General features: G+C 37.8%; 2 protein-coding genes across 3 annotated transcripts in view; one reads left to right on the forward strand and one right to left on the reverse strand.

The window, feature by feature from the left end:
* Nucleotides 1–225: 225 nt before the first annotated feature.
* Nucleotides 226–1,976, reverse strand: LOC109498195 (transcription initiation factor TFIID subunit 4-like). Its single transcript, XM_045054288.1, has 2 exons — nt 1,103–1,976; nt 226–497 (listed from the first exon to the last, which is right to left on the reverse strand). The coding sequence occupies exon 1, from the start codon at nt 1,937–1,939 to the stop codon at nt 1,382–1,384; it is 558 nt and encodes a 185-aa protein (XP_044910223.1). The 5' UTR covers nt 1,940–1,976; the 3' UTR covers nt 226–497; nt 1,103–1,381.
* The window catches only part of ACTR2 (actin related protein 2), a 38,206-nt gene continuing 23,876 nt past the window's right edge, over nt 1,442–15,771 (forward strand). The window contains exons 1-4 of one of the 2 annotated variants that reach the window (XM_003984060.6): nt 1,442–1,581; nt 9,570–9,680; nt 11,748–11,762; nt 14,957–15,172. In XM_003984060.6, coding sequence (XP_003984109.1) covers nt 1,534–1,581; nt 9,570–9,680; nt 11,748–11,762; nt 14,957–15,172 — 390 coding nt within the window. In that variant the 5' untranslated portion in view covers nt 1,442–1,533. The remainder of the gene's footprint in view (nt 1,582–9,569; nt 9,681–11,747; nt 11,763–14,956; nt 15,173–15,771) is intronic. The other variant, XM_003984059.6, reaches the window with a different exon arrangement.

A 15,771-nucleotide genomic window follows, 5' to 3' on the forward strand; every position in this document is an offset into this window, starting at 1 on the left:
GGTGCGGGGAAGACATATTTCTGAGGACTCCTGTCCGTTCTAATTTCTCAAACTTCCAACAATTATGGCAGATTTTAATCTATTTTATATGTTGAGGTTCCATGTAAGATTAAATTAGAATAAAGTCGCCTATGCCTTTATGACAGTGTAGAAACCACTGGTCTAAGAACAGAACAAAGTGAAAATTGAGAGGCAGCCTAGTATTATAATACTGGACTGAAGGGCTCATGATCCAGGTTTTATTCTAGTCCCTGTACATGTACAGCCATATGAAAGGCACAATTCTAGTTCTCACCTCTCAAAAATGATGGCATTTTTTCTAGATAAATTTTAATATCACTCATCCAATATTTGTTGAGTGTGATAAGGACAAAAATATTATTCACATACCCACGGTAAACTAATAGTGAAGAAAGAGAGTAAAGAGCATCTTGAGGGTTATCCAGCAAAGTCTTCATAGATGTGACCACTGGGTTTACAGCATGAGCAGAAGTCGCCTGATTGACGAAAAAGGTAAAGGCATTATAAATAGAAAGAACTATATATTTAAAGGTATTTAATTAATAACAAATAGCCACCACTGAATGGATACTTTATGCATTTTATCCTCACAACCACCCATGGAAGTAGAGGTTAGTATTCCTATGCATAAGCAAGATGTCCAAAATCACAAAATTCTTGAGTGGCAGGGCCATATCTGAAACTCGGGTTGTCTGATTTCAAAGCCGAGACTCTGGGTTCAAAAAATACATACACTGAAGAAGAGTGAAGCAATGTGCTGTTGGAAGGGAGGTGGTGAGCGAGGACGCTGAAAAGGTAGGCACCCACTCCTGCTCGCTTGACTATGAGCAAATTGGGTAAAAAGGGGTTGGGCTGGAATTGGGAGACATCGACTATAAACGCATGATTTCATGTGTGTGTATCCATCCCCGCTCTGCTCATTAAAAAGGCCTAAAAGCTATGATACACCAAGCCATGTTCATTGGTCGTCAGCGGGGATGTCCAGGTTTACTTCCCATGCCCTCCGCCCTGCCGGCTGTCTCTCCTCGCTACATTCCACTGCCATCTCGCAACAGATCCAGGGTCTTTCTCCTGCCTGCACCTTTTGCAGACCGGTAAGCGACCCCCTCAACTCCTGCAACGCCTTTGGCCGACGCATCCGCCAGATCTGCCGCCATTACGGCCGGGAGAAGATCCAGGAACTAAAAGCGGTGAGGAAGAACCTGGGTGGGCGGTAACCCGTACGCCTGAGCTGGAACAGAAGCTGAAGCCAGAGTTGTAGGCGGGGCCTCAGTTGCAGGCTCCATCTCTTATTGGAGCGTACTGCTGCCAGTCGCGGCCCCCTCCCTCCCACCTCCACCGCTTCCGTGCAGGCTGTGTCTTAAATGGCGGGTGGGGCCGGGCAGTGACTTCCGGTTGGGGGAAGAAAGTTGGGCTGAAGGAGGGGCTGTGAAAGAGGAGGAGGAAGAGGAAAGGGCCGGGCAGCAGGGGCTGTAGGTCGTTCGGCGGCGGCGGCTCTCTTCCGGGCGGACGATGGACAGCCAGGGCAGGAAGGTGGTGGTGTGCGACAACGGCACCGGGGTAAGAGCCCGGCGGAGAAGCCGTGGCCAACAGGCCCGGGCGGGGATGTGCTAGTGGCGCGCCGGCCCTCGGCGCCCAGGGTTGCACCCCTGGGCCCTCCGGCCGCCGGGGCCAGGGGCGCGGGGCAGCTCTTCCGGCCTCTGCGGGCGTGGGGAGCTAGCGGACAGAGTCCAGCCCTGGTGTCCCCGAGCCTGCCACCCCTGCGGCTCGGGGTCAGGGCGGCGGGCGAGGCCGACGCTGGACGGGGGATCCAGTCTGCTGCCCGGCAGGGGCCGGCTCCGCGCCCGAGCGGGGACAGTTTGGCTAAAGGACTGGAGGGGTAAAAAGGCTGGGTAGGTTTGTTCGTTGAGGGTTCCATTCCCCAGGGTCGCTGGTTGTGTCGAAAGGAGAAAGAACCAAGAGGCCTTCCTCTTCCTGTATAGTGGAAGATACCGAACGGGAGGCAGGAAACGGGTTTAAAGAAAAAAAAAAAAAAGGGGGAAGTGCTGTCACGCAATGAGCCGCAGCCCTTTCGCAGTTTTTGAGGGGCGGGGGGGGGGGGAGTTTAGCAGAGCATCATTTACTTTTTGCTCTGCATACTGGGAATTTGGCCCCGGTGCAGCCCCACAGAGACAGTATGTTCCATTGATATTGGGAGATCTAGGACCTTTCAAGGCCCAAGTGTTAATTTTGGACCTTAGAGGAAGTTGATTAGTTTTGGTATTCCCCCCGCCTTCATTTTTTTCCTTAGGTGCAGAACACAGATCATATTAGATGTTAGATTAGATTCTATAAGGGAAGTGATTATAAAAATCTGGCTGAAACACTGATTTAGAAATCACTTGAAAGTTGTTACTTTCAACCCCCCACCCAAAAGAAAACTTACTTAGGGCAGCACATTAGAAGACAGAAATGTTACTTATTCGGGATAAGATCGATAGTGATCATTTCCCCCTACATTACCGTGATTTCTAACCATTTTGGAGTTGCAGTATTTTGTAACTTTCCTCCTCTTTTCCATGAATGTGACCCGTGAATTTAAAAAATAGGCTTCCACTTACGGAATGAGTAAATCACAGGGATGACAGGTGCTGCATAGGGATTATAGCCATTGGTATTGTGATAGCATTATATGGTGATAGATGGTAGCTACACTTGTGAGTGTAGCATAACATACAGAGTTGTCAAATCACTATGTGTACCCTGAAAAAAAAAAAGATTTTACTTGAAATTATTTTAGAAACTGGATTGTTGAGAGGAAAAAAGGAGCTGATATTTACTGACGTAACACTGCCCGTACTGTGCTACAGACTTTTACAAGCAATAATTATACTAGTTTTATATGAACTAAGTTGAAAACACGAGAGTAAGAAGAGGTCTTATATGAGACATCCATACAAAATGGCATGCTTAAAAAAAAGTTCCACTGCTATGGAAACATGTCTAAGACTTACTGGTTAAGTTTTTAAAAAGTTTTAGAATGATCCCGTTTGTGTGAGTGTTCTTTATTAAATACGTTTATGTAAGACCACAAACTTGTACATGAAAGTTTTAGAGGGAAAGGTATGTTCGTAGTAGTTACCTGTGAGACTGGGGATAAGTGTGTATTACTTTTACAGTTGAAGGTGCTTTTAAAAAATATAGTAACCTGATTCCCCCTGTAGCCTCAAATTGACCTCTAACTAAATTTAAAGCTTCAAAGATTGAATTTAAAATATTTTGTTTTGTAAATACGCCTGATATTCTCTTTAGAAATCCTGGGGCGCCTGGGTGGCTCAGTCAGTTGAGCATCCGACTTCGGCTCAGGTCATGATCTCACAGTCCCTGGGTTCCAGCCCCACGTCAGGCTCTGTGCTGACAGCTTGGAGCCTGGCGACTGCTTCAGATTCTGTGTCTCCTTCTCTTTCTGCCCCTCCCTTGATTGTGCTCTGTCTCCATCTATCAAAAATGAATAAACATTAAAAAAATTTTTTTAGAAATCAGACACAGTTGTATTTCAGTGGATTCCTCCTCTTTGAAGGGTAACCAACCCTGTGTTTTGTAGTGTATGAGTTTTTTGATATTCAATTAGAATAGAAATGTTAGCCATGAATTCATTTATGTTACTATTTTATTGGTTTACTTCTGATAGAAAGCTGATTGTATGTTATTGATTAGTCTTATGGCTAATCCATAATTTAAGAATCTTGTGCCTTAAAAGATCAATTACTATGACACAAAGGAAAAATGTAGTTAATTTGAACAAAAATTTATGTACTGGTGTTATATTTCTAGTTATTTTAATTTTTTTTCCAGATTTTCTATAGACATGATTGTCTTCAAGTGAAGAAACAGTTCTGGTGTGATATGTAGCTAGGAATGCTGTGATATTTCTGAAAATTTAGAGGATCCTAAAATTTTTTTTTTAATGTTTATTTTTGAAGGAGAAGAGAGACCGAGCATGAGCTGGGGAAGGGCAGAGAGAGAGGGAGACAGAGAATCCGAAGCAGGCTCCCAGCTCCCAGCTGTCAGCATAGAGCCCGACATGGGGCTCAAACTCACGGACTGTGAGATCATGACCTGAGCTGGAGTTGGACGCTTAACCGGCTGAGCCATCCAGGCGCCCCATAGAGGATTCTAAATATAGAAATTCTAGATTTCTTACTGCTTATACTTGATAGTCATCTTGATTTTGTTTAGGTACCTGAAGCTATAGTGAGTTATCTACAATTAAATATTACAGAAGGTATTCATATGTGAGTAGTTGTTTTCCGAAAGCAACTTGCCTCTTATACATTTTAGGTTTTAAACTTAGGCTATTTGAGAAGTTGATGATTTTTTTTTAACCCCTCTGTCAGGCCCTAATTTGAATGCTCTAAGAGTGGGTGAGTTCTTATAATCACGTGCCAGATTTGGTCCTGCCTTTCTTCCTCACTAGCTCCCAACTATACCAGGGTCTCCCTCATTAGGGTAGCCCAGAGGAGGAAAACTCATCTGATTCCAATAATTCATGCATTCCATCTTCATAACCATTCAAACCTAACACAGAGTTAGCTCCCTCTAAATAGAGCTACTGAAAATGGCCAGATAGGTGAAAGTCTGGAGATCTGCTTAGGTTTAGCTGTCTTTCAAGAGTTGGCCCAGATCCCTGATGTGTATTGTTACCAAAGTTGGGTGATTTTTATCAGCACTGAGATAGCTCACTGACCAGGAAGACTTCTGTGACTACTGTGTGACTGGTACAATTTTTAGGGTCTAGTGATGCAAAGTAGCTCATGGTGCTAGAATAATCATACTTTCATTTATAATTCTCAGCTTTGTTGTTGTTTATGACCTGCTTCATCAGATTTATGCTAATTTATATGTTGAACCTAGGAGTACTTGAAGTGTAAACAAACCAAAAACAAATTTGGCTTCGCTCTGCAAAATGCTTTGGAATAGAATAAGTATTTTGGTGGTTTAAGATCAGAATAGTCACTAGGTAATTAAATTAATGATTATGTCAACACCATCAAACTAAATTAATAAAGGAAAAATACAAATTAAATGAGCCCAAGTGAGGCTTTGTAAATCCCAGTTTATTATTTGAGGGGATAAAGGTACTTTTAGAGCAAATGTAGATGGATTTTTTTGTTTTAATTTTTGCTTGAAAGAACATTATACTGTTCATGTTCTTACCATTTGATGACTCAGTGGCAAGTAAGGGAGCCAGTTCAAACCACAGTGCTATGAAGAGGAAACTATATATGGTAAAATCTATTTCTTAAACACACAATGAGAGAACTAAGTGCAAGTCTTAAAATGATTAGAGTAGGGGAGGTACTTCAAGGATTGAAAGGATACTAATTGAGTAGTTTAGAAAAGACTATTTTCTTTGCATTTTATTACATGAATTAGATTTTTTTTTTTTTTTTACTGACTTTTTGCAAGAAGGGAAATGCTGGATTGTCTGTTCACTTTATGTTATTAAGAAATAGATTATTTTAATTAAATTCTTGTTATCATAGCTATTAATGCTTTCACATTTGAAATAATGCAAAAGAGTGCAACTATTGTCGTTTTGACTAAGTATCTAATACCCTGTAGGAGCGCTCTCGCCGGATTGCTATGGCAGCATCTGTTTCCAATAAGCTACTGCTTAAGCTGAATAAGTAATTTCATTAATAAGTGATTGATATCTTTGAATTAAAGCCAAATTTCCTTTTGTTTTGTAAAGCACAAATAAGTAGGTTTACAATTGGTTTTATAGTTTCAGAGGGTCTCAAATTTCAGGGAGGTCTTCTTATGTTAGTCACTTGGCAACTATTTTATGCCTTAAAATATGCTCAAAAAAGAATTTTAAGATATAAACCACCCATCTGAACATTTATAATCAGTAAACATTGACTATTGTGATTATTTATGGATTTGCCATGTTGCATGTTCCTGAGTATGTGTAGCTCAGAATGAGAGGGGAGGCATGTCAACCTTCACAGCCTCCCCCCCGCACCAGGACTTGATTTATTTCCTATGCCAGGCTCATCCTCCCACCTCCAGTTTTTAATGATTTCTCTCTTAAATCATTTGTTTATGTTTAATATGCTGAAGATGACCCTTACAAATTTGTTGATTCTTTTTTCAGTCATTCTGCAATTTCTTTAAAAACATAGATAAGTGAGCATTTTCAGCTACGTGAATGGACAGTTTTGGCCCATGCAGTGTCCTTATCTGTTCATTACTTTGAGGTAAACATAAGAATTTAATATCTGCATAGTATTTACTTTCTCTATTTGGAATATAAGGTAAATTATGACCAGTGCTGATACTGGGCTGATGCTCATGACAGATTTTATTTATATAGAAATTTGGGTATGGTTGGAATAATAATGACAAGAGATTCTCTGTCCTTCCGTATCATTTCAGTTCATATCAAGTGAGCTGAATTTTGACTTAAGGACAAAAGAGTTTAGGATTTAGAAGAGTGTGAGAGGTTTTATTTTTTTCCTCTTAATGTGAACGTACTTGAAAATATTAGATATTATTCATTTCCTCTGTGGCAGTTGTCTTTCCAACTCCTGGGTCTCACTGATAAATATTGGAAAAGACATCTTGTAAAAATGGATTCGCACTACTGAATTCCATTTAACACTCCTTTAGGGTAAGAATATATTGTAGTTCTTCACTGTCAACCACTGTTCAAGTGGAGAAGTAGGTATGAGCAAACAAGTAATCTGTTCCTTATGCCATCATATTGTACTACTGCCTTGAAAGATAATCCAATAAGTAGTTTTAGAAATGGGTATCTGTAACTGAAAAATTCCCCAGCCTTGGTGGCTCAGAGGTAAACTGACCAGGACTAGGTTTTGTGGGTTTGGAAGAAAATGTATATGAACAGTATGTTTTATGTAGATTCTAGAATGTAAATATGAACTGCGAGGGTAGGAATTCAGGTGGTATTTCAGACAGATTTTTTTCATAGCATTAATCTGCATAAGTCATGACTTTAACATATTTTAAAAGCTCTATTTATAAAAGTCTTACAATTCATTTGAAATTCTGGATGGCAGAATGTTCTTGGCTATTTATAATTAAATGTGGTTCATCAAAATTTCCACCAAGGTTGTTGTAGAGATCTTTGAAATAAGAAAATTCTGTATTTTGGGGAGTTAGTCAAAAGTCGGTAAGTTTAAGATTGTTGCTAACTTTTACCACCATCAAATAAAACTGTTCCTTGTAGATAGTAGCTTTCTGTCAAGGGGTAGGTTAAAAGTTTCTGTCAGCCTTTTTGTTATTGCTGTCATGTGTCACATTCGGATACTGTTTTTCTCCTTAATTCTCGGAGAATGTATGGTGCCTGGAGCCATGAACAATGCACTTTTTCTCAATATGAAACATGTGCTCTGTATTAAAATAATCACACGGGGCACCTGGGTGGCTTAGTCAGCTAGGCATCCGACTCTTGATTTTGGTTCAGGTCATGATCTCATGGTTCATGCGATTGAGCCCTGCTTTGGGCTCTGTGCATGGAGCCTGCTTGGGATTCTGTCTCTCTCTACCTCTACCCCTCCCCTGCTTGCTCTCTCTCAAAATGAATAAATAAGCATTTAAAAAAAATAATCGCAGTATCATACTCGCAAAACAACAACAAAACTTCTAGTTTTTATTGATCAATTATATAGTATGCTCTTAACTATATGCCAGACACTGTTCTAGGCACTTGGGATTCATCAATAGACACAAACATCCTTGCACATTGAATAGAGACTTGTTAAGGAAGAGAGTAGAGACTATGATTACATATCCTGTTCTGTAGCTTCCTCCTCTTGCCCTGAAGTTTTAATTGCATTTTCCTTGCAATGACTGCTCTTAAAAGTAAGACTAAGCAGACTATATTATTGGTATAAGAATTAAAAACCCTTGGTTTGGGGCGCCTGGGTGGCTCAGTCAGTTGAGCGTCTGACTCTGGATTTCGTCTCAGGTCATGATCCCAGGGTCGTGGGATTGAGCTCCGCATCAGGCTCCTCTCTCTCTCTCTCTCTCTCTCTCTCTCCCTCCCTCTCCCTCCCTCTCCCTCCCTCTCTCCCTCCCTCCCTCCCTCCCTCCCTCCCTCCTCTGCCCCTCTCCTTGCTTGCACTCACTCTCTCTGAAATAAAAAACAAAACAACAAAAAACCTTGTTTCTATTTTCAGTTTACTGTGGTTGTTAAGTTTCCTAGTGTATCAGTTTCTTAAAACTTATCAGAGTCAATGTTATGCCCTCATTGAAGGAGTACACTCTCTGAATATAAAATTATGTTACCTGGTATTACTAACCATCTAAATATGAAAATATAAATGGTAAAAAAAAATGCCTAATAGGGGCAGCTGGGTGGCCCAGTCGGTTAAGCGTCCGACTTCAGCTCAGGTCATGATCTCACAGTCCGTGAGTTCAAGCCCCGTGTCAGGCTCTGTGCTGACAGCTCAGAGCCTGGATCCTGTTTCGGATTCTGTCTCCCTCTCTCTCTGCCCCTCCCCTGCTTGTGCTCTGTCTCAAAAATAAAACATTTTAAAAAATGCCTAATAAATGTTTGCGTTAACGTGATGCTAGTCCAGATGCCATTTCCTCCCCCCGCTATTTTGATAAATTTTGCTTAAGGGAATTGCCAGAGATGAATGAAAGCCTGCTTTAGAATTGAAGCTTTAGGGGGCATCTTGGTGGCTAGTCAGTTAAGCATCTGACTCTTGATTTCAGCTCAGGTCCTTGTCTCGTGGTTTGTGAGATTGAGCCCTGAACTGGGCTTTGTGCTGACAGTTTATAGCCGGCTTAGGATTCTCTCTCTCCTTCTCTCTCTGTCCCCTCCCCCCTCACATTCTCTCTCTCAAAAAAAAAAAAAAAAAAAGAAAAGAAAAAAAGAATTGAAGCTTTAGTTCTGTTCAGTTTCTAACGTTTCTCTTTTAAAAAATTCTTAGCATTTGTTGAGTGAATCTGTCCATTTCCCACTTGTGTGACCACTGTGTGCTGAGGTCTCTTTGAGTCATTGGGCTCCACCATGAACTGCTCAGGTTAAGCTCCCTGCTTTCCTGAGACTTTCTCTGTACTGGGAGATTTAAGCACTAATTAAGCAGTTAACTGGCAAGTAAACATGAACTCTGGAAGTAGTCACTGCCATAAAGGAAATAAAAGGAGGATGATAGGTTGGGTGACTACTTTGGATAATTTGAAAGCACCAAAAGTTTAAAATATTGCATAAATGTAAAGTGGTATTTTTCAAATGCTTTTTTATTTTTATTCTTTATTTAAAAAAATTTTTTTAATATTTTGTTTATTTTTGAGAGAGTGTGGGGGAGGGGCAGAGAGAAGAAGGAGACACAGAATCTGAAGCAGACTCTGGGCTCTAAGCCATCAGCACAGAACCCGGATGTGGGGCTCGAACCCACAAACTGTGAGATCATGACCTTGAGCCAAAGTTGGATGCTTAAGTGACTAAGCCACCCAGGAGCCCCTCAGATGCTGTTTTTAAATGGACATAGTGAATACCTCGACACTAACCCACTTTTACTGTTCTCTTCCAGTTTGTGAAGTGTGGATATGCAGGCTCTAACTTTCCAGAACACATCTTCCCAGCTTTGGTTGGAAGACCTATTATCAGATCAACCACCAAAGTGGGAAACATTGAAATCAAGGTAATATTTGATTTATTGATAAATGAGGATCAAAACTTGTGAGGGGTTCTTTGAATTAAGTAGCTTTAAGATATGATGCCATGAAAAGCAAAGAGGGAGAACTGAATTTCTTGTATTTTTAATTTATATCAACACTTGAAGAAAGGCACAAAAACAAATTAATTTCATCTGACTTTAAGTATGACTGATGCCATTACTCTCTGAATGGAGTAAACTCTTAATAAGATTTCTATATTGATGTGAATATTATATTAGTGACTCAAAGTTCTGTTACGTATAATGTTTAAAAGAAATCAGCCTGATATTTTTATGTCTTTCAATTCCATATATTTTTCATTATATGTTAGTGTCTATTTGGGACCTAAGACTTTTCATGTTCTCATGGCCTGATCTTCCTACTTTTGAATATAGCTAGTCAGGAAAACATAGGGTATCAATTTTATTGGTTTCTGTTTTCACTAATATAATAACTGATTTCCATAGTGTGCAGGAGGAAGCCCCGCAAGTCTTTATTTGGCCTTGCATTATTTATCTTCCCATGAGGAGAGAGGAGGGAAAGTTGTCATTGCCTACTCACTGTACTTAACATGAGAGACTGGACATTAAGGATGATAAGACTTTCCTCTGTATTCAAGGGATTGGAAATCAAGTGGGAGTTACGATATTAAAAAAAAAAAAGAAAGAAAAGAAATAGAACAATCAAAAGGTCGTTGGTCACCAATTGACTTAAATTCTTCAGGTGGCCTAGGGATCTGATTATAAATGATGCAGTTGAATTTAGGGGCCTGTTTACTGAGTGAATTGTGAACAAGGTAGCATTGTTGGTCCTATCTGGACAGTCTGGCAAAACTTCAGTTAGATTATGAGTCATTTGAAATAGGAATTAGGATGTACCTCTTTGGGACATTTGTTTGAGATATCTAGGAAGGTGATAATAGCTAGTAGAGATTAGCTACTTGGTAGCTCTCTGCCCTTGTTACTACAGAATTGAGTTACACAGTGAATAAAAATACAACTGAAACTTAGGTTCTATGTTAAATTCTTAAAGACTTAAAATAATGAATGATTCTGGCCCCTGTTTTGTTATTTTCGGAACATTCAACATGATAATGGTTTTTTTCAAGGTCTTTTGGGAAATTTAGGGGATACCTTATTCTCTTTTTGTGAGTGCCTTTCATTCTGATTGCATTTAATCTTAAATGAACGAGTTAAAATTTAACTGATAATAGTGATAAGGACAAACTTCTTTTAATGAAGTTGGAAGTCACACTTTTTATTCAGTATCAGGCTTTTAAAGAATGTCTTTTTTATATACTTTATGGATAATAACATTTTTGAGGTGTAAGGATACGTCATGTATAACCATTTTTATTCTCTAACATGGCAGAAATAATTACATATCTTTTCACTCCCACTTTCTTGCTTTTTAAGGCCAAGTGATAGAAATGAAACTAGCCCATATTCTACGACATTTTTGCTGAGGAATTCCCCAGTAGCATTTGCTTGTATGGTTTGTCATTCTGTGTTCTGTTGGCTCAGTTCTGTTCAATCTGCTCAGTCTTTTAAGTCTCTCAAGTTAATTTGTTCTTCCAGTAGAAAATAGTAAAAGAAATCTGTGTCAAATTTAACCGGACTACTAGCACTTGGTAAAAGCAGTCTAAACTCACCCTCTACCTACTCAGCTAGACCTTTTCTGTTATCATTTATTTTCCTTATTTAAGATTCTTAAATTCAGTAAAGAATTAAAGAAACTTGACTTTTTGGAATTCCTGTGCCTAGTGGATTGACTTATACTTTTTGTGTTTTGTTAGCTAAAATGTGGTGATAGACTAAAAACTGGAAACTTAAATTGTTTAATGAGTTAATTTTCATTCAGGAGTAATAACTGTCCATGTTACTTTGGCCCTAATTATTAACTCCGTAAAATATAGTACTGCATCTGACCTCTACCTAATTTGTCTCTATTGCTTGTTATGTTTAAAAATTTCAGTGAGGATTTTATTTAGGCCTTTTCTGACTCTTACTTCTACCTTCTCTTTCTTCACCTTTCTTGACCTGTTGAAGTAGAATAACAAAAAGATGGTAAGTGAGGTTACACACATGCTCTCTGTTTGTTTTCCACTTTTGCTTGATGGGACAGTAGTTGTTGTTTTGTGTCCCTGTAGTATTGGGGAGGGGGGTGATTCCATATTTTAATTTTAAGTACTTTGATTTTTAACCTTTTTCATTGCTTCAACTGGGTAGCAACTAATTAAGTCCTGTACTTTCCTGATTGCATACAATGGACCAAACCAGAACTAATTACTAACATAGTTTTGAATTGTTTTCCTTGTGTTTCTTGTAGATGAATGTTATAATTAAAATGGAATGTGGTGTGCATAATATTAGAAACCAAATATCTTTATTTAGGATATGTATGATCCAGAGAATTGGGATGAAGTTGTTACATTTGGATAAATCTATTTTATTGATCAATGTTAAATTGAACATTGCCTATCATAGTCTGTATATTTTTGCATTCCAGTTTGGTAGCACATATAGCATAGTATTTAATAAACTGGGCAAAATTTTAATAAGCAAATGAACTATAGATAGTAAAAGGGGAGGAAAAGAGATTGACTTGTTTCCTATACCATTTTTATTGATGAGCAGATTTTACAACATTACTTGAGAATAAATAAGAAAAATGTGAAAGTCTTATAAGACTTTTCCATAAACAACAGATCTTCCCCCTAAATAAATACCATTGTGTGGCTCCTTTTTCTTTTGAACTCAAGATGGGCACATCCCAGACAATTCACTCTTTTAATATGTATTTTTTGTGATAGTCCTGAAGTGCTTCAGTAGTAGGTATTTTCAGGTTTGTCTGTTTTTGATACTATTTGTGAGCAGCTTTGACAGAGACTTTGGTTTTAAAGTGTGTTCACTGTTTTCCAATTTGAGGTGACATTGTTCAAAATAATTCTTGGCAAATATAAGCTACACTGCCTGCTTTTCATAAAATATAAATGCCTTTGAAACAGCATCTCTGACAGTTACTGTGACTTCTTATTCTTTCAGGTAGTAGGTGATAGTTTAGGCTTGAAGTCCAGTGATGAGATGGGTGGTAAAAATCTAAGGTTCTGAGGTATGAGGGCAAGTTACAAAGCTCTTGGCACTTGTAGTTTTTGGAAGTTGAGATGTTCTAGGGATGATTATATGTTTTAGGATATTTTTAATTAAAATTTTTAGATAGAGATGAATTTTAAATTAGGTGCTTGAACTACTCACAAATACGTGTACTAATTTAATCAGTTAACACCTGTTTTCCATTTTAACTGTCCCTCCTCTTTGTTCAGAGGGATGGTAAAATATTCAATGCCAGATGTTTCTTTCAGTTAATTCTTTATAGTATGTATGTTCTAGAAGTAGATAGATGAGGCTTTTATTTTGAGTTGGTGTTGGGTCAGACATATGTAAGTCCCTCTTTCTGCATGGGAAAAAAAGTAAATATTCTGATGAAATCAGATCAGACTTATTCTAAATTTGTTGAACTATAATTGTGAATGTATAATGATTATATAAGCCATCTAATTAATTAATTAATTAATTAATTTTGTGCAACACGTAGAAAGATACATTCTAGAGGAAAGTAAGTAAGAAAATTGTGTGTTATATTTGTTAATGGTCAATAGTAATGTATGTTCTTGTAGGTATAGATTTCCCCCTTAACATTTTATTAACAAGTATTTAGAATGTATAGCAAAGTTGAAAGAATTTATAGTGAAACCCATATACCCATCACCTAGATTCTGACATTAATATTTACTCTACTGACCTATCACATATTTATTCATCTCTCCATCAGTCTATCTCATTTTTTGATGTATTTCAAAGTATCCATGTACTTCTCCCTAAATAATTCAACATATGTGTGTCATTGACTAGAATTCACAGATACAGATTTTTAGTTTTGGGTTTTCCTATCAGATGATTTTAAACAGTTAATATTTAAGTTACGGTAAATTTGAGTTATGCTAAATTAACTTTATAAGAAATTAGTTGCAACAGAGAAGTTTTAGTGAACATTTCTAGCATCTGCTTTAACTTTGTTTTTCCTTTTTGTTGTTGCTTTCAGTGGATTTTCCAGAAATCTTTTTTCGAGACCTCACCTGTTTTTAATTATTATTTTCAAAAGTTTTAAACTCCTATATGTTTAAACTTCATTTTGAGACATTTTATGTTAATTTTAATGTTTTTTTTTTTTCATTTCTTCATGTTTTAAACTTAAGGTATTGTAGCAAATAGTAGCTATTTCTGATTTTTGTTTTTTGTTGAATTCATCAGTATATGTAGAAATCAGGATTATTTAATATCTTGACTAGCTGATTTCTAAAATAAGCTTAAATTCTAGGACATCATTAGCTCTATTATACATACAAAATTTGACTTTTCAAATGTGGGTCATCTTAAGTGCATCTTAAGTGTGCTCTCATTGGAGACAAGACTTGTGAGTACTCCACTTCACGTGTGATCGCATAGTTTTCCAGTATTATACTTTAAGATTGAAAATGTTGCTCATGAGATGATTTTTAAAAATTGTTTCCCTGTGTCTTAATTTTTTTGTAGCTCTACAAATTTTCATTGATCTTGGTGAGGCATGTATAGAAACTCAATTTCAATTCTAACTTAGGTATATGCAGGTAGAAATTTGTGAAATTTGCAAGTTATGTGGTGCATATCTGCATTATTACAGCATAATAAAGAATCATTTAATTTTAGCTTCTTTCATTATGCTTTATAGTCCATTAAAACGTATCATTTACCCTTACCATTTCGATATTTAGTACGAAGAACTGTGCTGCATGCATTGAGCATTTTTCTACAAGTCTTTTTTTCCCTGATGTGCTATTTCACATATCACAGGCCTTATTTTTTGAACATTTGAGCAAAAGAAACAGATGAAACCTCATACAAAACCCTCCAAAATATGAAAATGTGGGGTTTATTTGTGCTAATGCTCTTCTTTTGGAAACATATGTATTAAAGGTAAGGTCCATTTATTGATTTAAACCACGTTGTACGTAAAAATTTATTATTCATGATTAAACTTTCCAAGGCATTGTTCTTGAAAGAAAAGATTTTTTAAACTTGTGGAATGAAGAACTTTATCTGAAAGTGCCAGAAAGATTAAAATTAATTATTCCCAAGTTTTCCAAAATATCATGGGAATGTAGTTTTCTGAAGATATTTTATGCAAAAATTTGGACTAAAGCTTTGATATTATAATTTTCTAGGATCTCATGGTTGGTGATGAGGCAAGTGAATTACGCTCAATGTTAGAAGTTAACTACCCTATGGAAAATGGCATAGTAAGAAATTGGGATGACATGAAACACCTGTGGGATTATACATTTGGACCCGAGAAACTTAACATAGATACCAGAAATTGTAAAATCTTACTCACAGAGCCTCCCATGAACCCAACAAAAAACAGAGAGAAGATTGTAGAGGTAAGTGTTTTTAGGTGGGATATGTACATATGTGTTTCTGTGATGTGATGTTAAAGCAAATGCTCTTTCTTTTATCTTACCATTGTTGTTAAGGATAAAGGGAATAGGGGAACCTGCCTGGGTGGCTCAGTCGGATGAATGTCCAACTTAGGCTTAGGTCATGATTTCACGGTTTGTGAGTTCAAGCCCCACATCAGGCTCTGTGCTTACAGCTCAGAGCCTGGAGCCTACTTCAGATTCTGTGTCTCCTCTCTCTGCCCCTCCCCCGCTTGCTCTCTGTTTCTCTCTCTCTCTCAAAAATAAACATTATAAAAAATCTTTTAAAAAATAAAGGATCAAGGGAATAAAAATAATTGTTTCCCCTCAGATCCTATTTATTGAGCACCTAACTAGTCATTATTTCTAAGTAGAATATATCAGTATACAAAACCCTGCTGCCATGGAACTTATATTCTGTCAGGGGACAACACCCCCACCCAAAAGTGAGTTAATTGAATGGTTTGTTAGAAGATAATAGATGCTAAATGTGGGGAAGCTGTGGGAGATTACATTTTTCATAGGATGTGGGAGTAGACCTCCCTGAAAAGGTGATATTAAAA

The sequence above is a fragment of the Felis catus genome, chromosome A3, assembly GCF_018350175.1.
Source record: "Felis catus isolate Fca126 chromosome A3, F.catus_Fca126_mat1.0, whole genome shotgun sequence".
In the NCBI taxonomy this organism is placed as follows: domain Eukaryota; kingdom Metazoa; phylum Chordata; class Mammalia; order Carnivora; family Felidae; genus Felis; species Felis catus.

Coding starts and splice junctions, on each gene's coding strand:
- LOC109498195 (XM_045054288.1), bottom strand. CDS start 1,939: ATGGAACCCTCAACGAACAAACCTACCCAGCCTTTTTACCCCTCCAGT.